This window comes from Protomyctophum bolini (assembly GCF_963924005.1).
Source record: "Protomyctophum bolini genome assembly, chromosome: 18".
NCBI classification, from domain to species: domain Eukaryota; kingdom Metazoa; phylum Chordata; class Actinopteri; order Myctophiformes; family Myctophidae; genus Protomyctophum; species Protomyctophum bolini.
The window spans coordinates 26,533,185-26,557,630 of NC_137879.1; the positions used below are offsets into that span (position 1 = coordinate 26,533,185).

Genomic DNA, 24,446 nt, shown 5'->3' on the forward strand with positions numbered 1-24,446 from the left:
GGTAGTGCGCGTCAGTGCTGTCCTCCTCGGGAATGCTGCAGCTGTCGAGGATATGTTTCTTCACCACATCTCCCATCAACCGCAGACTCTTGCTTACACCTCCCAGTGCACGTGTTGTGGTGTGGAACGCCCCCTTTATCGCTCGATCGCTGAAGGATGCCCTGGGTATAAAAGGACTATGGAGGGAGGTCTCCTTCAAAGACCTGGGGGTCGTCTTAGTCTCAATTGTATGAAACGCCTTCATCTTCTGACATCAGGGCAGAAGATCTGTCAAATCTATTATGGGAAGAGAATACTATACATTAACAGTTAACACTACAGTCATGTGACAGAAGCTGGTTGTTTAACCACTTTCACCCTGGTCACTGGTGTCCCTATTTTGGGTCATTAACAGGAGATCTGCAATTACTGTATGAGCCAATCTACAAGACAATCTACAATCTCACAATGTTTCAAAACACGCTGCGAGTTTTAGAAGTGGCAAATTCTAAGTGGATAAAGCCGTAGTCTCAGAGTGGTTAAGGTCCATTAACTTGTTTGTGTTTTATTAAAAATGAAACCACATAAGCACATTGTTATACAATAGCAACATCATTATCATGCTGCAAACAAAATAAATGCTCTTAGAGATGCTGGTTACCTTTTAATTTAGGCAAATTTCAGAAATGTGCTTATTTAAAGTAGTGCTGATCGTGTTAATTTAGGCAAGGCATACATGTTTAACCCTAGGGCATTACATTTACTATTGAGGGGTGCTGGAGCCAAATCTACTGTATAGGTGAAGATATTGTCCCAAGTTTCTTGTAATATATAATTACCATTACTTTTGATCTCAAATCAGAGTATACAGTAGCATTGGATTGCCCATATAGCCAAATTCAATCAAGTTTCTACCTTTTTTAGTCAGAGTGGTGGCCGCCATCTTTAAATGGACAATTTTGAGGCAGCCGCAATAGGAGACATTTTTGAGCTGTGTCCCCAACTCAAAAATAAAAATAATTAAAAAAAGATTTGCCTTCAGGGAGGGTTAACATTAGGAAATCTGTCTATTTAAATAACTTGTTTGTGTCAAAGAGCTAACTGCTCCAGTGGAGTCAGTCCATCAGTGTCAGCATCAGGTACTGTAGTAGTTCACTTGCCAGAATGTGAACCCAGGCATGTTGAGTACACCAAAGTTTTATGTTAGAAATGTTGAGTATGGGTCCTCAGCATGTAGAAACTGCCAGTTTTAGCCCAATGAGTGGTTTTTCTTTTTGCAAAACAAATGATTGGAATGCATTCAGAATCATTAAAACCTCCTAGTTTGACATGTCACATAATGCTACATAAAGCATGATAACATTTTGAATGTTTTGCCTTCTATATGTTGTTAATGGTATGGTCACATATTATGCCAATTATGAAAATTGCTCAACATATGAAAGTTAGTATCCAGCAGTTTCTAAATGCTGGGGACCCATACTCAATACTTATAACCTTGGTGTACTCAACATGTCCGGGTTCACAATGGGGTTCTATGGGCTGGCAAGTAGACTACAGCACAGGTTCCCAAAGTGGGGTCCGGGGACCCCTAGGGGTACTTGAGGGAGTTCCAGGGGGTCCCTAGCTCAATTAGAGATATAAGGAACCAAATGGACCCTTATGAGTCTGTAACTCAGAGTGTACAAATGGATTTGGTTCCATTTGTACACTCTCAGAGTTAAATTAACAGTGGTTTACTGGTTTTACAACATAAATTGGGGTACCAGAGATAGAAATGCCATTAAATCAGGGGTCCGTAGCATAATGCGTGTGAATTTGGTAGTCCATGAAATGAATGTTTCGGAATCACTGCTAGAGCCTTAAAAATCCTCCCTTATGTTATGGGGGTCACTGGCATAATAATTCTATTTTTGAATAATTATAATAATGTTTTCAAATGGGGGTCTGTGGTCTAATAAATGTTGATTTGGGGGTCCTTGATACGAAAATGTTTGGGAACCACTGGACTACAGGGTCACTAGCTGCTGTGTTCAAAGAAAATAACTTGTGGTGCTGTGCTGTCAAACTTGCAGTGGATAATAAAGGACTGGAATAAGGAGAAAAAAGTCCTGTGTTGACACTCAGAAGTGCAGTTATTCCTGGCTGAAAGGATTCCTCAAAGCAATACTGTATAGGCCTATATATAAGTCTTGTTTTATCCTCCAAGCAGTTTTTGTATTGACCTGTACCTTCCTTGGACTGTAGCCTACCCATTCTGCAATCTGTTAATACAGTTTTCAATGAATCTATCAAACAAGTTCAACCAACATGTATTTAAAGTAAGCCTACTATACTGCTACAATAATTGGTAGCCTACTTTATCATTTAAATGCATAACATTACGTCAAACTTTTGACTAGACGGGAGCATTAAGACATATAATCGATAAGCTTTTTGATCGTTTTTCACCTGGTGGACATATAATAATATAACATAACATTCTCTATACATTTAAGACCAGACATATAGGCTCTGTAGTTTAGTGTTTTGTTGTCAATTAATTAACAAATGAGCTGCCAGCTGTAGCTCGATCCTTCCATAACTATGACAATGTAAACGCTTTCAGCTTCCAGCACCACGACAAAAACATATCCAGAGTGCATACCGTCGCCTATCACGGATATTTTATTATTCCGTTTAGAAGTTTCTATAGTGTTGTTTTAGCTCACCATGTGTGGATATACTTGTCTCAACGGTTCGGTTCGTACGGCGTTCATTGATAGCCTGGCTAATAAGCCAGACTAATATCACACAACACTCCAGACCGGTGTGGGTTTACAGTCTATGGTGTGGGTACAGGATTCTCACACCGGCTGATTCGGTCTGGCTTATTAGCCAGGCTATAGTTCATTGAGGGCACCTGTGTTCCAGGGGGTTTCCTGCAGTGCATCCGGGATGTGCGACCAAATGTTTGAACCCCGTGTAGTTTGTTTATTTAATTATTAACCATATTACCCTGGACGTTAGGTCCGTCTGTCTCTGACAGGTTATTAACCTGTTGTGTAATTACAATTATTTTTGCCTGTAAATTCAAATAGTTGCACGCAGTCGGCAGTTCCAAGAGAAATGGTCGACTTCATTATCATCATTATCAAAACGAAGTTCTGTACAGCTCAGCTGCAGCAGAAAATGCTCATAATTTTGAAAGAACACCGCCATCTAGTGACAGCTAGACATAATGCATTCTGGTGCGTGGAAACTGGCAAGTGGCACTGCAGTATTTTATTATAAATTATTGGTACCGTTAAACTGCTTGGAAATAATTCGTGTACATTATGAACAATAACATTTAGTTGGTATGTGATAACAATTAGTTTAGATATTTTTATTATTATTTTATGTTTATATTGGAGTGGATGGGGATAATCAAATATTTAAATATTTTATTATGAATTATTGGTACAGTTAAACAACTTGGGAATAATCATTAAGGTACATGTGTACATAGGAACAATAGCAGGTGGTACTGTATGTGATAATAATTTGTTTAGATTTCCACCCGGGCAGGAAGCCATCACAAAAACTAGAGGCCAAGTTCGTCTGCCATGGCCTAAAAAAGGATGTACGGGACTGGGTGACCACCTGCGTGGCGTGCCAATGCTCAAAAGTGCACCGCCACACCAAGGCCTCCTGGCACCGTTCCTGGTGTGTCTTGGGTTGAAAGAGTGGGAAATTAAGGAGAAAGGAGATCCAAATAGCCAAAACACCACAGTAATAATGAGAATAAATTAGACTTCACAATTTGACATTTATTTATTCCTCCTTTAATACACAACACTTCTAAAAAAACAAAACCTCCCTTTGTTCTGTCAACAGTAAAACCATAATTCCCTTAAATCCATCATGCAGTCTGTGTCCGCTATGTGATAAACCAATACAAACAAACTGAACCTGCCTTTAGAAACGCAAAGTTAACCATACATGTGTCAAAAATATAAGATTTTAAAATTAAAACGAGCTAATTGCCAAACTCAAAGCTGAGGAGGCTGAGAACTATACAGTTTATGAGAATAATAAATCAGTATTGTTTATAACCTACCGTACATATAAATATAATTTAAGGTGTGTGTGTGTGTGTGTGTGTGTGTGTGTCTCCTTTGCGCATAATTTGTTCTGGACCCAAATCATATCATTGCACTTCATGTTTCAAAAATGTAAATAAACCACCAGGTTACGTTACGTTTCCCGAGGCGTAACCACCTCGGTTACGTTTTCTGTATTTTGGACGGCGGCCAAAATACAAAATAGGTAACCGAGGGTCCCGAAAGGGGCTACAGGTTCTCATAAGTCATTGTAAATACCTGAATATCAGAAATCTATCTGGGTTTGTATTTTTATTTTGTTGCCACTTGATGGTGCCATCATACCATCATTGTTTCCACAGAGCAAAGCTCTGTTTAATTGATCTCAATAGTATTATTTTTTTCTTGTTTCAACATTTCAATATACCTTCATCCCTGGATAAAATGATATTCAAGGCCATACATTTTATTGCAATTCAAACTCGTCTGCGTACATGTGAAACCTTCAAAGACACATCATCAATTCTTTTTTTAAAGACAATAATCTTCTATTGAAACACTGAGTCGCACGCATGATAAACACATCAATTCAAAGTGCACACACTTTATTAAACATTTTATTAATAACATGTACTATACTTATAAGTACAAACTTCCTCTGTAAAAGGATTGAATTGGTTCTCATCACAATGTCAGTGCTCACAACACATACAGTAGATGAGCATTAATTTCAAAATTGTTCTAAAATAGCAAAGAATAGCAGCTCTACAAGCCGAGCTTGTAAACCTGCTACTTTCATGTGGTGCCATCGTACAACGAAGTATAAAATAGGGTCAGTCATATGTACAGTTGTGTGATGTCACATGGCAGAGGAGTTATCTACTGCATGAGGGATGTTTGCCTTTTGTTCAATTAGGCAAAATCAACAGAGCGCGAAAATGGAAAGGACTTAAAGAAGCACTGGGGACCTGTAGCTGCAAAGACCATTATGATGGTCCTCATGTGTGAAAAATAACAGCACATGGGTAGCCTGGGTTCCAGCCTGAATCGCTGCAACCCAGAATTGTCACTCGCTAAGTGACATTTTCAGATCCGCGGAACGCAGCGAATCAGGCTGGAACCCAGGCTAGCACATGGGCCCTTTGTGTGCAGATCTATACGCACATGCACCCCTCCACTTGACAGCAATGTAACAAATGAATATTTCGCAAACTGGGCTTAATAACACAAATGTACCATACTTTAAATAGCCCTTTCATAAACTAAACGCTATACGCCCATAGTGATAAATCGTAGTTTTTCATCAATTTTGTCCCTTCGTCACTGTTGGGATGAAGTACAGTATGTGACATAAGGATGGGCTGGAATCATCTGAGGGGTTTTAAAAGTTGAATCCCTGACCTTTAGAGCAGAAATTTCCAACCTACAAACCATACAAGACTTAATCCTCTCCCTCGGTATCGCTTGTAGAAAAAGTTGGACAACCACTGCTCCGCTGTGTAATCCTCAGATCAGAAACGAGCAGAGCAGATCTGCACTATGTTGACAGTATAATGATATTCTCATGTTTAGAAGACTCCCCACTTTCCATTGATTTCACGCAGCTGGCTTTCTTCTTTATCATAGTGGATGTGTAACAGTAACAACAGTTCTCATGGAAATCTCACTGATGTGTTGAAGTGACAGAAGAATATTTAATGAGAAAGAGTCAGTCAGAAATTCAGGCTTGCTTTTTTTTAAACTGTCCTAATAATGACTTACAATACCACCCATAGACAGATACAATACGATTATTTTGTTCATAGTTCTGTATAAACACAAATATACACTTTGAGACAAATTCTTCTTATAGTGCTATTACCAACCAACCCCATCCTGACACACTGAAGTGCTGTCAGAAAGTTTTTATTCACCATGAGGGATTTTCTTTAGTTCCCTCGCCGTTATCTCTCAGTTCATGTCCACTTGCCATGACCTTTAAGGTGAGCTTGGAACAAATCAGTTCCGCAAGCTCAGCTAATTAAAAAATCCCGAGGCGTCACAACGTTTGCTGAAAGTGGGATTGTGTGAACTCAACTCAATATTCCGCAGTTAAAGTCTACGGCTACGCATTCATTTACAGTGTAGACCTCTTTGATTACGTTGAGCATCATATTATAACACGATAAGGCTCCTGTAACTAACACGATAAGGCTCCTGTAACTGTCATTTTCACTGACTGACAAAAGGCTACTACAGCACCCTATCATAAGACCTTTCAAGACAAGGACAAGACAAGAGTCTGAAACACGATGGGTGACAACAAACTCAAACTAATAAAAGCTCTGCCCAAGGCCCTTTTATGTCCTCATGACAAAATCCTGAAAGGCTATCACACTATTTATGGGTTATTTCCATTCACTGCAGCTCAGCATCCTTTTCCTGAATAAACATACAGTATACTGTACTTCCAGCATTTCCTGCAAACGCAAGAAGAGCCTAGCATACTACGAGCTCCACACAGTTCTGATCAGGAAATAATCCACTTTTAAAGCATAAATCCATCGCATGATCTCCCCTACAGCGGATCCTTCTTGCGGAAGGCCACGGCCTGCCTCTGCTGGAACTGAGAGTTGCTGTTCTTCTTCTTGTTCTTGTCCCACTGGCACATCAGGATGTCCCGGAAGGTGTTGCGGAAGTTCTGGTTGCACAGGGCGTAGCACATGGGGTTGATGGTGCTGTTGACGTAACACAGCCAGTAGCCCAGCATCCACAGCTTGGCGGGTATGCAGTCCTGGCAGAAGGCGGTCACCAGCACCATGATGTTGTACGGTGTCCACGTGATGATGAACACCAGCAGGATGGCGCTGAGCGTCTGCGCCGCCTTCTTCTCGTTCACCTTCTTCTCGTTCACCTTCTTCTCATTCTTCCCCTTTTTGACGGCGTGCGTCTTGGTCTTGTAGGCGAGGCGCTTGGCCGCGGCGATGTCCGGGGTGGAGGAGGCTGCTGAAGAGGCGCTGATGTTCACTTTGGACTCCGTTGGATTTTTGCTGGACGGCGACGGGCCTTTGTCCTTGTTTCTCTTCACCTTTCCGGACTTTTTTCCATCTAGAAACAAACAGACAAATAGGTATTTTTGTTTTACATATCACAGTGGTTCTCAAAGACCTCCAGGTGTCCTTGAGGTTGTTCCCATGGGTCCCACATATTGATATTAAGAACCAAATGGACCCTTACAGGCCTTTAACTCTTAGAGTGTTCTATTTGTACAATCTCAGAGTTAAAATAAGGATTTTACAATGTAAATTGGGGTTCCATAATACAAATGGTGTCAAATGGGGGTCCTTGAAGGTTTGAGAACCACTGACATAATATGACCTACAATATTACACAGATAGGGCATTATCTGTATTATTCTTACAATATTACACAGATAGGGCATTATTATCTGTATTATTCTTTCAAACCTATAGACAGCCGTAATGCGTCTTCTTCCGTTACATCCTGGTCCTCCCGTGAAGTCAGCTGTGGCTCATCTCCCGACCTTTGACCTTTCCCACTGATCGAGTAGATGGCCTTGGTGGACCCTTCACCTTCATCCTCCGAGTCCAGCTGGTCCATGGAGGCGCCCGTTTCATTGTTGTTCCAACTGTCGCTGCTGCTGTGCTCTGCCTCTCCGACTGTCGTTGTCACCGTGGTAACGGACCTCTTGGACGAATGCCGGCCTGGCAGCAGTGACGAGAGGCGGAGCCAGAGGCCTCCCCACCTTCCCCCACGACCTCCGCCCACCAGCTCCTCTTTGGACTTGTGGTTCTTCCCCGCGGCCGCCTGGCTCAGTTCGTAGCTGCTGCAGCGGCGGGGGCTGGCGGCCTGGGGGAGCATGGCCGAAGACTCCTGGCTACCTCCGCTGGCTTGTTTCTTGTTACTGCTCGGCGCGGGTGCCCGGAGTAGCGCCATGTTTTTGGTGCGGTTCTCTGTCTCCTGGTATATCTTCCAGTATAAAACGGTCATAATGGTCACCGGCAGGTAGAAGGCTGCAATGGCCGTGCAGAACGTGATGATGGGCTCCGACAGGAACTGGATGTAGCAGTCGTTGGGCGGCACCGTCCGCTTGCCCACAAAGTACTGCCAGAACAGGATGGCGGGGGCCCAGAGGATGAACGAGATGGACCAGGCCAAAGAAATCATAGTCATGGCCCGTTTGGTTGTCCGTTTGGCGCGGTAGGTCAACGGCCTGGTCACAGAGAAGTATCTAAGGAGACAAGACAGTGATGGGATACGTCGGAATGAGCAGGTCTGAAAACCCATAGGCAGCCAATGTTATTGCTAATGTCATTTATATTGCAGATGTAAGGGGATTGAATTGGGGGCCACCCAAAATAAAAGAGTTAAAACCACCAGATGGCAAAGACACTAATTCATGAATATTAATTATGAATTTGTACAGTATACATTAAAAAGGTTACTATCTTTGTCTTTAAGAGCCCTGGTTCCCTTCTGTTATATAAACACTGAGGATTTTACAGTGTAGATTTGCGTCCCAGAGATACAAATAATGTCATCAAACGGGCCGGGGGGCCTGTGGCGTGGCCTAATACAAATCAAACAGTTTGATTATCACCGTTACAGAGCAAACAATGCTGCAATAGTCAACGAGTAAACAAGAATACCTGTCGAAGCTGATGACCAGCAGGTTCATCACTGAGGCGTTACTGGCCACATAATCAATAGCCAGCCACAGGTCACACACCACGGGGCCCAGCGCCCACTGGTCCATGATGATGTAGGTGGTGTACAGGTTCATGGACAGCGTGCCGATGGTCAGGTCGGCAAACGCCAGGCTGAGCAGGTAGTAGTTGTTGACGGTCTTCAGCGCCTTGTTGACCTTGAACGACACCATGACGAGGATGTTGCCGATGACGGTGACCAGGGAGAGAGAGCCGGTGAGGAAGATGATGATTATCACCTGAGTAGGGGAGAAAAAGAAAGTAGTGTATACGCAATAGCATCTGGAAATTAATATTTTAAGACATGGTCAAAATTGAAGTGCAATATCGCCCCTGATCAAGAAGGGCATGTTGAAATTTGGTGGGAGGCGCAAGTTCAAATCACACCTGATACAAATTATGAATTTAAGCTTTAAAGCACTTTCTGATTAAGTTGTTTCAAAGCAGCATGGTAGTCTAGACTGTTACCTGCCATATAGTGTGCCCTCCTAAAGGATCGTACTCTTTTGTTGGGGGCATCAGAGTCCCGTTGACTGGCGATATTGTAAAGTTCCCTCGCTGACCTGGTACATGGCTGTCATTGTACTGCTGCCATCCACCTGTACTGCTGGATAGTATGGCAGACTCCTGGAAAGGGCTGCCTAAAGTTGTGAACGAAATTCAGATAATAAATGAAACAGGAAAATCAACCACCTTTAATCAGATGTACTGAAATAATGGCAACCGTGTTCTCATAGATTCAACGTGTTTAAATTAAATATGCAGACATATTAGAAGCAAGAAAATACTGTATCCATCAAATACGCAATCCTCTTAGCAGCTATGTTTACATGTTTGGGATAAGACATCTATAGAAAAAAGGCGGAGACCCGGGCACACAAAAAAGTTAAAAAGGAGGAAAAACGTTATTAAACCAACATGTTTCAACCTATACCGGTCTTCATCAGGGCTGAATGAACGCCGGTATAGGTCGAAACATGTTGGTTTAATAATGGTTTTCCTCCTTTTTAACTATTTTGTGTGCCTTTTTTCAATAAATACATTGTTGGAAAAATAAATTAACTTATCCATTTGTAACTCAGAGAATGTGTAAATGGAAACAATCAGTCCTCAGACAATGTTAGAATTAATACTGAAGATTTTACTGTGTAGCACTTCTCTCAACATAATTGAATCCTAGGGAGAGATTTCCTTTTCCTTTGTACCTAAGATGGCAGACTCTGGGTGGTTGCCCACAGCTAAGATGGCAGTGTCAGGGTGAACTCTCATTCCAGGAGAGCTGTTGGAGAGGAAAAGGCCAGGCTCAGAGCTGGAGTTGAGGCTCATGGTGGCCAAAAGGCATAGTCCAGGAAGATATCTGAGGAGAGGAGAGGAGAGGAGAGGAGAGGAGAGGAGACAAGACGAGACGAGACGAGCAAAGGAGAGGAGAGGAGAGGAGACAAGACGAGAGAAGACAAGATGAGATGAGACAAGAGGATAATTTAGGGAATACAAAGGGATTTGTACATCTTCGTTCATGTGGATCGGACGTACACATTTTGTTTGACATTATGTAAAGCTTGTGCTGCAAAGCCAACGCATTTTCCAGACATATGTTCGTTCCAAAGTTTGACAGTGGAGCACTCAAGGGGTGCCGTGTTTAAATTGTGAGCACTGACACCCCGTGTTCCTTCATGTGTGACCATTCCTCTTGAAAACAGTGAGCTTAGCGTGTGCTTATATTTCCACACATCAGCACAGAATTAATTCACACAGTAATAATTCATGGACAAAGGTAGGCTACAGTATTAGACATGAACCTGTGCAGAATATGATTCACCATAAGCGTTTAAAATTGATATTTTCTATGTATCTTATTTGCAAAATAGACAAATGCAAATTGCTGTAAATGTAAAGGGATGCTTACTGTGCACACAGAAGTAGGACCCATGCACAGTCCACACAGCAACTTCAAAGCAACTTAAAGTGTGCTATAATGAATGCACATAATTTACCTTACCACTTGTTATTTTTCATTATTTGTTTTGTAATTGTTATTGCTTCTACTGTACAACTTTGAGGAACCAAACCAAAGCATTTTCCTCTGTGTTGGAGTTGGCACATTAGAGTTTGTAGTTAGTGTTATGGATGTACAGTTAAGTAACATATAATAAACACACAAGTCCACTCTGTCAAGTTAGAGAATTACCTTATGGCTAACCTTAAACCACCCATGGATTGTACCATTTCCTTGTGTCCGGTTAAATAAACATACCTGGAGAATAGGCAGATGACAGACTTTAATACAGTATTGGAAAAGTAAATTGGAAGTTATCATACAGTAGGTAAATCCTGAATCCATGGTTCGTACTGCAGGAACAGATTATTTTATGCACTTTGCGTAAAATTTACATTCCACAGAACATCTCTCTCAGCTGACAAAATTATACTTATTACAAGGGACAGACATTTCCTCCTCGAGTCTAGCAATAGATTGACATGTTTCCATATGTCAACAATGCAATCTTTTCTGATAAGAAAATGAATTATGTTCGCAGCAAGATGTGAGTTAAAAGTGAGTTTCCTAGAAACAAAAATATCACATTTCTTTACAGTCTTTCAAGTAATACATGTTCATCATGAACCTCACATTGGACTATGGTTTACAAGTCGTTCCCTGCTTCTAAAGCTAAGTTTAATGAGTTTGCATGCTTTTTTGATACATTTGTAACATTAGAGCTGATATTATGAATGGTGCTGCAAGCATAAACCCTCAGAAAGCAGCTAATGGTGCAAGGGTAGATCTCTCCAGGGGGAGCCTATAGAGCGTCGCAGTCCCTCCCCCTTTCAGAACGACGAGTGGCCCAGGAAAAGTTGGCTTTGTACGCGGCGTAACCGTCTTTAAATAAATACTTTAAGAAAAGTCTATGGGAAAAATGCATTGGAATTCATATCCTGGGCCACTCGTCGTTCTGAAAGGGGGTGGGACTGCGACGCTCTATAGTCATTCTGTGCAATTGATGAAGACGAACTCCACAAAACCATATCACAGATGACATCATCCTCCTGTTCATTAGATACAATTCCCACCACCTTTCTCAGAGGTTTTAGACAGTGTGATTGGAGATATCCTAAAAATTGTAAACAGCTCTCTACAATCAGACTCACTGAAGATGGCTGTAGTTAGGCCCCTACTCAAGAAACACAATCTTGATCCCTCTGTGTTGGGTAACTATCGACCTATTTCTAATCTGCCCTTTCTGGGCAAGGTTTTAGAAAAAAATATCTTTGGATGTGTTTCTACAGAATAATAAGGTGCAAATTCCAATCTGGCTTTAGGAAAGGTCACAGCACAGAAACAGCACTTGTAAAAGTAATGAATGATCTTAGGGTGTCTGCTGACAAGAAAAAATTATCCGTTCTCTTACGGCTGATCCAACGGCTGAATTTGCCACTATTGATCATTCAATTTTAATACAACGTCTGGAGTACTACTGTAGATAGGTTTGTCTGGTACGGCCCTGTCCTGGTTTTCCTCTTACCTAACAAACAGAAGTTATTTTGTCAATCTAGCCGAGTTTGACCCAGACAAACACAACATCGGTTCTGGTATTCCACAGGGCTCAATTCTTGGTCCTCTATTGTTCTCCCTGTACATACTGCCGCTGGGAGAACTTATAACCAATCACGGAGTTAATTTCCATTTCTATACTGATGATACCAAACTAAGTCTTTCTGTAGCTCCAGGTGAACCCTGTGCTTTAGACCCGTTGTTGACCTGTCTGTCTAGCATCAAATGCTGGATGACTGAGAACTTTCTCAAGCTAAATGAGGATAAGCCAAGTTCTCATAATCGGTTCTAGTGAGCAGACTTGGCAATAAGCAGACTTGGCAACCTGACTGTAGAAAGTAACAGTACAATAAAGAACTTGGGGGTCTTTATTGATTCTGAATGGAATTTTAATTCACACATTAATTATGTTATCAAGATTGCCTTTTTTCACCTTTTCGCCAATTTGTCACTGGACGATGCATAAACGCTGATCCACGCCTTTGTTTTTTCTCGGCTTGATTACGGCAATGCACTTTTTTCTGGACTGCCAAAGAAAACAACTGACAGACTACAACTTATGTGGCATGCGGCAGCCAGAGTTTTAACTAAAACTAAGATGAGAGAGCATTACTCCAGTTTTACCTTCAATGCATTCATTGGCTTCCGGTTGTTTTTAGGATTGATTTTAAATTGATGGTCAATGGTCTCGCACCTTCCTACCTACATGACTGCCTGCCTAAATATGTCCTAACCGCCCCCTAAGGTCTTCCACTGCTGGCCTGCTCACTGTGCCTAAAGAAATGGCAAAAAAAAAACATGGTGAAGTGGCTTTCTGCTTCTACGGGCCGACAGCGTGGAACAAACTCCCATACCTTCGACAGGCAGCCTCTGTAGACATTTTTAAAGCACAGCTCAAGACCTACTTCTACACTCTTGCTTTTAATTGATCTTTTAAATTAATTGTTATTCATGTCCTCACTGTATTGCATTACTGCTATTATTTTAATGTTTTATGCCTTGCTTTAGTTTTCTTTTTTTCTTCTCCATTGCTCTGTAAAGCACTTTGAGCTGCATTTCATGTCATGAAAGGTGCTATACAAATACAGTTTAATTATTAAAGGACCAAGCAGTCCTGAAAGGACTTGGTCCTTTATTGTTTTTATTATTATTATTATTATTATTATTATTATTATTAAAACCACTTTCAATTCAAACAATCACACACACAAAGGTTTAGTATTTGGACCGAGAATGGGTCCTTGATCAGTCTCACATCATATCCTCTCTTCTGGTGAGACTGCTGACTCTGAAGCCGCGGGGCTGCCAAATGGAACTATAAATAGAAGGAACATATACGCCAAGTGACAGGGCTCAGGTGAAGTGTGCCAGGTTTACATAAAAGATATCAAAGTCATACACTTTCATTCCTCTATTGTGCAGGCGGAGGACAGAGTGCGGGAGTTAGACGGAGATATAGAGAGAGACCAAGACCAAGTGAGCAAGATGTGTGTGTGTGTGTGTGTGTGTGTGTGTGGGGGGGGGGGGGGGGGGGGAGCAGGAAAATGCATTTCCATAAGCTTTAGGGAGCCTTTCTCTTTAACTGAGCTGTACATATACACTGTACATTCGTAAATGTAGTAAATCGCATGCTGTGTATATATCTTGGGTATCCTGGATATCTTACGTTCCATATTATTTTCTTTTATAATTTTTCTTTATACATTTTTCTTTTGCAACACACATAATGACAAAAAATACTACTGACACAAACTGTCAGAAATAATAAATCATCACCTACTATAAGAACATCACACATAACGTATAACAGACCCCCACCTGTGAATATTATGCAGAAGAGAAGAGAAGAGAAGAGAAGAGAAGAGAAGAGAAGAGAAGAGAAGAGAAGAGAAGAGAAGAGAAGAGAAGAGTTTAATTCCAAGTGTCAGTCAAAATTTCAATCCTGTGTTGGGACCTGGCTTTCCTTTTTGTGTTCCATAGCCTATCAATTATATATTATATTATAAACGCAGCTCATTAATTTGCCATGGATCACACTAGGGGCTGGTTATAGCGAGCTTCGGCCTTTATGGACCCTGACCTCTGGCTGCCCTAGTGCAGTGGTTTTCAACCTTTTTTATATCAAGGTCCATTATTTATTCGACCACTGCCATAGAGGTTGTTTTTTGTTTAATGCAAGCTTTGCATGAAAAACCTCTGTCTTAGTCATTCAAGGTCTTGCAGAAAGGAAAACCGATAGCCACAGGTGTAAATGTAAAGGGAAAATGTCCATCAAATGCTACATTCCAGGTAATGAGTTTGGCTTTTGGCTGTGTGTGTGTGTGTGTGTGTGTGTGTGTGTGTTCGCGTAGTCGCGCACGTGCATGCGTGCACTTTACTCTTTTCTTTAAGGCTCTGAATAGTACCAGTATGTACATACGATTACGCGCATACGTACATAATTGGTAATGGTTGACATCTCTGCACCAGTGCAAACAAAACCAACTTTTTGTGTTATTCTGATCCATACCCACTTAAACCCTTTATACTAATACTTAATTGAATGGGGTCAACTCTGTGCTTGGTCCCCGACGTGTTGTGAGCTTGTAGGTCTGCTACTTTTGCCGCACAACACCATTGTGCCACGGAGCATGAATTAGGCTGCAGCTGGACAGCTATTACTAGCTGTTAGCTCTTTCAACAGCTGCATTTTAATTGTGGTTTAAAATTCTCTGACTAATTTAACACCATAAGTATTAAACTACCGAGCTTTGCTTGGCTGCCAGATGCTGCCAACATATCAAGGGCTTTATGCTGGCTGCGCTGCGGTGACCTAAACTCTACAAACGTTAGGTTGGTGGCTGCAAAGTCTGAATCATGGATAAATGTGGGTGGGAAATAAGGCTAGACATCTGAAAGTCCCACTAGCAGCGCCCCTATAGGCTGTGCTGTTCCTTACACCCAACTGGTGAACCATAGCTAGAGCAATGGTTCTCAACCTTTTGGGGGCGAGAATCCCCCACACCCCCCCATCCAATATTAACGCCCTCCCTACACCCCCAATTAAAAAAATGTCGTTTTGTATTGTTATTATTGTATAGATTGTACATTAAACTGTATCGTATTCATGGTTACAGAGCATATTAACTGTTCAAGTGATCTGTGGTTTATCCATCTGTGCAAGCGAATCAATCAAATAAATGTGTGGGGGCCTTTTTATTTATTTATACGTTTATTTAGATCTGACAGCACATATTCATGAACAAACCCCACACATAAAGTGCAGTGTAAATACAGAAGATATAGCCAGAATCAGTCGGTTCCATATGAAGCTATGAGTCAATTACTGCCATATACTGTATGGAGTTTTGGGTCGATGACATGAAATCCTCATGACATGAGAAAAAAAAAGGTCTACAGCAAGTCCCCAACATAGAGAAAGAGACACTGACAGTACTAGATGATTAAATAAATATTTAGATTCCATGTGATAATAGTGTAGACTAGTACTGTACATACAGTCACAGAATGTACAGACATTTGAATTGACTTAGCTAGATTTCTAAAATGTTCTCATTGTCCAAGTTTTAGAGTGAGACTTTTCTCCAGTCAGCAGGGGGAAGAGGAATTGTCTGGCAATGTTAAGTAAATATAATATCACAGCTGACATACAGTATGACAACCTGCTAACGTTTGTCCGTGCTTTTGAAAATGAATTGATACTTGAATTAATACTTTATATGGTGATTTGCATACCAAGAGCCAAGTTGGTGCAGTGGTGCACGTCTGGTCAGCAAAGCCTTTTCGAGCCTTTTAAGCTTGATGAAATTGAGCGATTCTGTGAATTGGCATCCAGGGGGCCATGTGGACCCCTGTGGTTCAGCCAATCTGGAATAGAAACCAGATAATTTAGAAAATGATGAACAATTTGGAACACAAAAAAACCCCATTTGGCTTAGATAGAAGTATGTGACTCTACTATGTGACATTATTCTCTGTAATAACTGCCATGGTGCAATGCCAAACTTTCAAAAAGGCAGCTGGCATACCATTAAAGTTTTTTATTATTAAAAACCAATATTGGAGGATTAGATAATGGCTAGTGTACTGTACCAAAGCCGCACTACAAAATAAATGCCATATCAGATTTATTTAGTTGTGTGGGGGCAACATTGATCTTTTGTTATTTTTAGAAAAGGGTTAAAGGTGGTTAAGAAAAGTAGCAAATATGACCACATTCACATCCTCATTCACGTACTCTCAACCTCTGGTCTGGGGTCCATTTGGTTCCATTTGTAAACTCAGAGTTTAATAAACTTGGGAGGATTTTACAGTGAAAATTGGGTGCCTTAATGCATCTTCACTTTGCCCAGAATGCAAGGATTTCTTCAGGCCAGAGATATACAGTATATCCTTCCTTGGTTTGTGAGAATATAGTGCTGCACGCACGCACACACACACACACACACACACACACACACACACACACACACACACACACACACACACACACACACACACACACACACACACACACACACACACACACACACACACACACACACACACACACACACACACACACACACACACACACACACACACACACACACACACACACACACACACACGGCTACCTCTCATTCAGTATTCCATATCGAATACACTTTTTCATTGTTTTCCTCTCTGCCACATTTTCATCTCCCTCTTTCACTTTCATGCATCCCAACAATAATAATCTCCATTCATGGGTGGGTGGGTGGCACGGACAGACAGACAGACAGACGGCTTGCTCCATCAAACAGGGAAAGGTCCAAAAAGATTTAAAACTTGCCAAAGTAACCCCCCTAGCCCCTGAACAACAACCCCGGCAACTACCGTCCTATTTCTATTCTTAGCTCCATCTCGAAAGTGATAGAAAAAATATGACTCAGCACTGCTGGTCAACAAACTGCAGGTTGAAAAGGCCCTCAGCTCTGAACTCGGTAGAATCTGCACCTTTAGTGATAACAAACTATCTTTACACCTGGAACTGAATCCATTCTCTTTGGATCAAATAGTAATCTCAGCAAGGCAGATGGATTCTTAATTGGTTAGAGTGGTTGACAATAATTATCACACGAAAATATGAAATTACCTACCTACGTTCCATCCTGGAGGCAAATCTTTCCGGTGATAAAATGGCCACCACCAACGTAATCAAAAAAGTCAACCAAAGAACAAGATTCCTATACAGGATCTCCTCACTGGTCAACAAAAACATCTGAAGACCCTAACAGGAGCCCTCGTACAAGGTTCCTTCTCAAAACAAACTGGTCAGGCTACTGCTTGGCCTCACTCCCCAAACCCACCTCACCCCTGCCCACTTTGACAGGCTGGAATGGCTTAGGCTTGACGACAGAGTACAGCATCTGGTCCACAAGATTCGATCCACCACCAAGATACCCATGTACCTGTCTTAATACTTCCTTAATGTCAACGAAGTCCACACCCACAACACCAGAGGGAGTTCAACAAACCATGTGCACTCCAGATTCGGCACAAACAAGGGACTAAATTCACATACATTAAAGCCATTAATGTAAAGTAGGAACCGTAACGGTCCTAGAATGCTTCCTTGGGGAACCCCACAGTTCACTGGGAGGGGCACATGGTTCCGTTGATGTCAACCAATTGTTCTCTTCCCTCCAGGTAGGATTTCATCCAGTGTAATGATGTAGGCCTACTATCAAAACCGATCGCCTTCATATCAGATTGTCCAGTAGAATTCAATGATTTACAGTGTTGTAAACGCCTTTTGGAGTGGACTCGCCATGCCATCTGCCCACACACATACGCACCTCACAACACAGAGCTTACCACACGTCACAAGCTTGTAGATTTGCTATTTTTGCAGAAGGTTTTGCCTATTTATGCCAAATGTTTGCTTATTATGACATGCCCACAATACGGATGCTAGGGTTCATGTGGTTAGGATTCTTCCGAGACAGACAAGTATACAATACTGACTCAAGAGTCTTGACTCCCACATCCATAAGCCTGAGGCATTGTTTTGTGTTGAAACTCTAACAAGCAGGCTACAGCTCACATACAGGGTTACTTATTAGCACTGAGCCTACACCCTATACAGTATCGTTGCTGTCAGGCAGAAGAAACATAATGTCAACTTTTAATGCTTCCCCCCCCCCATCATACAAGAATGTATTTGCTTGTAATATTGTCAAAGCGTTCTGGTGTGTCTGTGGGTTTTATAAATACATATCTGCATATTGAACTGCATTGGATTATTATTATTTTCCAGAAAGGTTTTGGACATACAAGGTTTCCAGCTGACAGCTCTACTCCCCCACTGAGGCAACTCTCTAACCCTCGGTATGTTGATGCTGTAGTCGACGCGTTCAATACATTCCTATCCCTAATGGGAAATTAAATGTGCAGCTAGCATCAGCTAGCATCATGCAACACAACACAAGCAATAAAGATTGCATTGAAATGAGACATTATATACAGTAGATGTAATGGCTAGATAGTGGTGTTTACGCGCGCTTGTTTTTGTGTGCGTGCGTGCATGCGTGCGTGCGTGCCATAATAATAATAATAATATATACGATTTATATAGCGCTTTTCTGGGTACCCAAAGTCGCTTTACAGAAAGAAGTACAGACATATTTTATTAGAAAACTATTTAAAAGGTTTAAAAGGTTAAAAACTAGAAATCTAAATCAAAAGAGGGACAAACAAGAAGGGAGTGTGTGTGTGTGTGTGTGTGTGTGTGTGTGTGTGTGTGTGTGTGTGTGTGTGTGTGTGTGTGTGTGTGGGGGGGGTTATGTAGGGAAAGCCAGTTTGAAAAGGTGGGTTTTGAGTGTGCTTTTGAACATTTCGAAGGTGGGGGCAGCTCTGATGTGAGTTGGGAGTGAGTTCCAAAGAGAAGGGGCAGCCACTGCGAAGGCCCTGTCTCCCCATGCGCATGTGTGTACTTTATGTGCATGTGTGCTATTTGTGTGAGAACCAAATGTCCTCTCAAGGATAGAAAGATGATTAAAATGACAGAAAGTGAGGACATTTTGAAAGCTTGGCATGGGGCCCAAGGTTCCACAGGCCTTCTACAGAGAGCATCTTGACTGGTTGCATCACTGGGAATTGGAATGACCTCAACCACAAAGCTTTGCAGGAGGTCATGGAAACAGCCCAGCACGTCAGTGGATGTACGTAATCCAGGACAAATATCAATATCACGATTAAGTCAAACGTTTGCCTCGATTATGATTAATGAACGACTAAAAAGAACGTTATAATAGCAGATCTACAAGCTCACACAGTGTCGCATGAGAGCTATCTTTACACCACCACCATTGTACAATGTGGCTACAATGGTTCTCGTAATCATTCATACAATTCAATTATTTTCATGTTGATCAATATATTATAAAGAAGTAAAAAATATAAACAGAAAACCCTGCTTCTCCATTATTTGATTAAAGCGCTGATGAAGGCCTGAGTAGCCAAAGCACGTCCGTTTGCCATGACTGCTGCTGCGGTAAATTAAAATATTCAAAGAAAATTAACCTTGTGAGTGTGTACATTTTCTATAGACTGTTCACTGCACCCGTCTATCCTTCTCTTAATCAATTATTGACAGTAGAGCATGCTCAACTTACATGAGCATGATTAAGTCGGTTATTGGTCTAAATATCGGTTTCAATAATTGCACAGCCCTATTGTCACAAAGATCCAGGCGGTATCTGTGGCGACAAGAGAATCTCTAGATCTTAAAGGAGTCCCTAAGACTGTATCTAGACTGCTCAGTCAGCTTCCTTCCTTAGGTTGGTTGGTGGCACGAGGTTCTCCTTGAGTGCAAAATTACAGATTACAGGTTGAGTCTAGGTTAAAAGTCCATTTAAAATGTCATTATGCTTTAAGTAGCATGTGACATGTCAAAGTAGGGGGTTTTCATGATTCTGAATACATTGCAAGCATTCGTTTTGCACGAAAAACACTTCTTGGGCTAAAAACCTAGTTTGACACGCCACATGCTGCTTAAAGCATAATGACATTTTGAACATTTTGCCTTACAGGTTAATGGTTTGGTCACATAACTGGCATTAAGCTACTGAATTTGAAGATGTATCATACCAAAATATAAACTAGAGAAATGTAGGAATACAAAAAGATATCTTTTTACGGTCACCTTAGATTGTGACTGTTTCTGACTGTCATTGATTTCTTTTTCATTTTATTTTTTTCATTGTCATGTGAAAGCAGGGAATCATAGCTTCAAATTGCCATTGGTTGTTCAATTTGACCCACCAGTTTTGGAGATATGGCTTATAGAGTAATGTCTTGCAGAAAACAGTGAGTTGAGAAAACAGTCTTGAAAGGTTCACTTCTGTGGACATTACACCTACTGTAGCTACAGTACATGTTTAAGCATTTATTTCATGTCGATTTCAGCTAGGACATTTATTTCAGACATGGTCTAGTTACTCTAGTATGTCTAGTCTGTCTGTGCCATTAACACAGTTTTTCTCCTTTCCTGAACAGTTAGTCTTGCCACCATGTATCAAAAAGAGTCACAATTTTTGAAAATATCAATGTTGGCCCGTGCACTGTCTAACTGGCAGTAGCTGAAAAGATACATCCGGTTATGAACCAACAGAGTTGAGAAAAACTTCACACCCAGCAGAAGTGAACACTGAAGCATATGTGTTGAAACAAACACCATGCACACGGGTGCATGCCACTTTGAATACAGCCAGAAAGTACCTCAAAGATTCTGTGAATAATGTGACCTATGAATATTATTATTGAGAAAGATAGCTCAAAAGACGGCACAAATCATATACAACAGTGGACAACAGAGAACACATTCTCCATAAATATTCACAGACAACAGGACGATAAACCAACATTTCTGATAAACAAACTCACTCCTTGTGCAAATCAAAGAAGCTGCACTTCACTCTCAATGCAGCCCACGCTCTCGCAAAAGATGTTGCCCACCTGAAGTATCACCGTCTACCACAGTTCTCTCTCTCTCTCTCTCTCTCTCTCTCTCTTCTACCCATCTGTCTCTGACTCACAACTTGCCTCTGACTTAAATTAAAAGTGTAGGAGTAGGAGACACTAATGGATGTAGCCCTGTTGTTTGTGATAAGACAAGTTCTTCATATTATTGCACATCCTTTTAGGGGGTTGAAAATAAAACAATCTGCACACACCTCATATCCTTACTTTTGGTCCCAAACTACTGTACGTAGCCAGTCTTGAAATAGTGTCCACCCTAGTATGCATACAATATACATGGTTTGACCAGCCTGCTGTGATGGACTCACTTTCTTGAGTTCATTTTCAGATCTAAAAGAGTGTGGATATTCATAAAATGATTGGTTGAGGATGGGGGAGTGGTTGGACTGGGGGCTGTAGTTTAGCTGTCATGAATGATGATTTGCAGACATCCGATACTGATTTAAGTAAACATTTCGGGAGGCTTACACTCCTCTCCCGGAGTGTGAGAGATGATGTTCAAATCCGGTACACTTGGGGCCATATTTTCACCAGTGCTATACAACGTATCCCTAATTATCTTCTTTGCCTTTGTTTTGACCATTTTGAAAAACATTTTTGAATAGTTCAATAAAGAAGTTTAGGGATAATATAGCATGGCGAGAATAGGGCCGTTGGGCTGCTGTCGACTTGGAAAACTTCAAGGTACCTCCGCTGCTGATCAAATCCATTACGTGAGCCTGGAAGGTTGCAGCCCCTGTTTCAATAGGACATACAACAATATAATATGGTCACAGAAAGACATTTCAGTTGGTCTTTAAGAGTGAGGCATAAACCACCAGACATGAGGGGAGCCTCGCTAGTCGCTCGTATACGCCAAAGTACACAAACACACTCACAAATGTGCACAAATGTGCTTGTGCTGTGCGGCATAACGATGAATGTTCAAGGTAGACAGGGAAGATTAAATAGCCTGCCCTGACCAGGGTTTGGCGCACTGCCTTGAGTTGTCTGCCTGAACTAGCAGGCTAACTAACAAGCTTCACATCATTTATGATCTGTACAACTTATATAGAATTGTTCCTCACACTGGGGCGCAGCTCATTCTTAATGGTGATGGCAGCTGATACTCTGATTAATGGGCATGTTAAACCAGGCGCCATTACATTGCACCCACATGATGGGTCCCGTTACTCTGGTAAATTGCAAAATTGTCGTGGACACATGCACCCAAGGCACATTTGAGACCTGCATCATGGGGCAAAGTTCCGTCAGAGGATTCCACTTTCCTACCACCCCCCCCCCCCACACACACACACACACACACACACACACACACACTGTTTCTTTGCCCTCTCTATTCTGTCTTCCAGTGGCACGTCTCTCTCTATAAATGGTCACAATCAGATGTGATGGCAAATGCACACAGAAAGAACTGATGGGTGTCATCAACCCCCCCGAGGGGAGACACACACACACACACACACACACACACACACACACACACACACACACACACACACACACACACACACACACACACACACACACACACACACACACACACACACACACACACACACACACACACACACACACACACACACACGACTTGAGTAGCCATTAAGTTAGCTGAAAATTCTCTCTCACACACACACGCACGTGTGCATAGTGTTACAAAGCTTAGTGCACATACTGACGTACGTACTGTGGAACAATAGCCTAGGTGTTGGCAACTGCAACGAAAACCATTAATGTGAGACGACATGATAAAAGAGTTTTGCTAAGTGCATCATCAGGTTCATTAAGGATTCATCACTCACAGCGAAACATCTCAGTCATGCTGTGTTGCACTAAAGATCCCTTTATTTTTACGCAAAATTATTTGGTCCCCTGCGGTTACTTCGCCAGTATATTATGTTGGCTGACGTTATATTGGATCGCCATATTTTTTATGACAGCCGACAACAAAAGCAAAAAGAAGTCTGAACCTAGTAGATAAAACTCCAGCTCCAAGGAGGGATATCATTACTGTCGGAACACAGAAAGAAAGAGGGAGATTGTGGAGGCGAGAGGCAAAACAATGGAATGAATAAAAAGTGGAAAAGGTGCATTCGATGAAATACTGAATGAGGGAAAGGTACTGTGCGCGCGTGCGTGCGTGCATGCATGTGTGTGTATTCCTTACACACATTCAAAGATTCAATATATGATTTAATTCAATATATGATTTGAAGTGAATGTGAAGGAGAACTTGAAGGAGAACTTCATAAAAATCCACCAGGAGATTGAAAAGTGACAATCTGCTGTAATTTAACATAAACAACATAATATATGCAAGGGATAATGAAAGGTGAGCAGGTCATTGTTTAGAAATAGCTGACGGAAATAGTTCACAACGACTAACCTCAGTTTCCTCAACCTTTTCCACACAGCTTTCTCGCTCACTCTACCTTGCATGACGATGCACGAAACTCTCACACACCAATAATACTCAATCAAATGACATGTTATTCTGCCTCAGAACTAATAATACTCAATCAAATGACATGTTATTCTGCCTCAGAACTAATAATACTCAATCAAATGACATGTTATTCTGCCTCAGAACCAATAATACTCAATCAAATGACATGTTATTCTGCCTCAGAACTAATAATACTCAATCAAATGACATGTTATTCTGCCTCAGAACTAATAATACTCAATCAAATGACATGTTATTCTGCCTCAGAACCAATAATACTCAATCAAATGACATGTTATTCTGCCTCAGAACTAATAATACTCAATCAAATGACATGTTATTCTGCCTCAGAACTAATAATACTCAATCAAATGACATGTTATTCTGCCTCAGAACTCGGCTAACAGTCGTGAATACCAGACCCCGCCTAACTCAGCATCATCTGGCTGGATCTTCGCTGTTTATTTTCATCAGTCTCTGATGTGCTTTGACACAATCTGTCTTCGAGTTTTCGCCATTTCTGGCGACAGACAGTGTGTGCCATCTCTCGCCATGAATTGCTTGGGCATCTGGTTGTGTTTATTGTCATTTATAGAGTATACTGTAATAATGACACAGATGAGAAGAGTACACAGCAAATACAGACATATCTGTAGAGCTATATGTACGGATGCTCAATACAAAAACCTAAGCATCAT

General features: G+C 41.4%; 1 protein-coding gene across 3 annotated transcripts in view; it reads right to left on the minus strand.

Moving 5' to 3' along the window:
* Positions 1 to 4,645: 4,645 nt before the first annotated feature.
* chrm3b (cholinergic receptor, muscarinic 3b) overlaps positions 4,646 to 24,446 on the minus strand; it is an 81,657-nt gene continuing 61,856 nt past the window's right edge. For 2 of the 3 annotated variants that reach the window (XM_080789088.1, XM_080789087.1), the window contains 5 exons: positions 9,955 to 10,106; positions 9,218 to 9,390; positions 8,693 to 8,988; positions 7,490 to 8,274; positions 4,646 to 7,130 (listed from right to left, as the gene is read on the minus strand). In XM_080789088.1, the coding sequence (XP_080645214.1) occupies positions 6,601 to 7,130; positions 7,490 to 8,274; positions 8,693 to 8,988; positions 9,218 to 9,390; positions 9,955 to 10,075 (1,905 nt within the window). In that variant the 5' untranslated portion in view covers positions 10,076 to 10,106 and the 3' untranslated portion in view covers positions 4,646 to 6,600. The remainder of the gene's footprint in view (positions 7,131 to 7,489; positions 8,275 to 8,692; positions 8,989 to 9,217; positions 9,391 to 9,954; positions 10,107 to 24,446) is intronic. The other variant, XR_013965768.1, reaches the window with a different exon arrangement.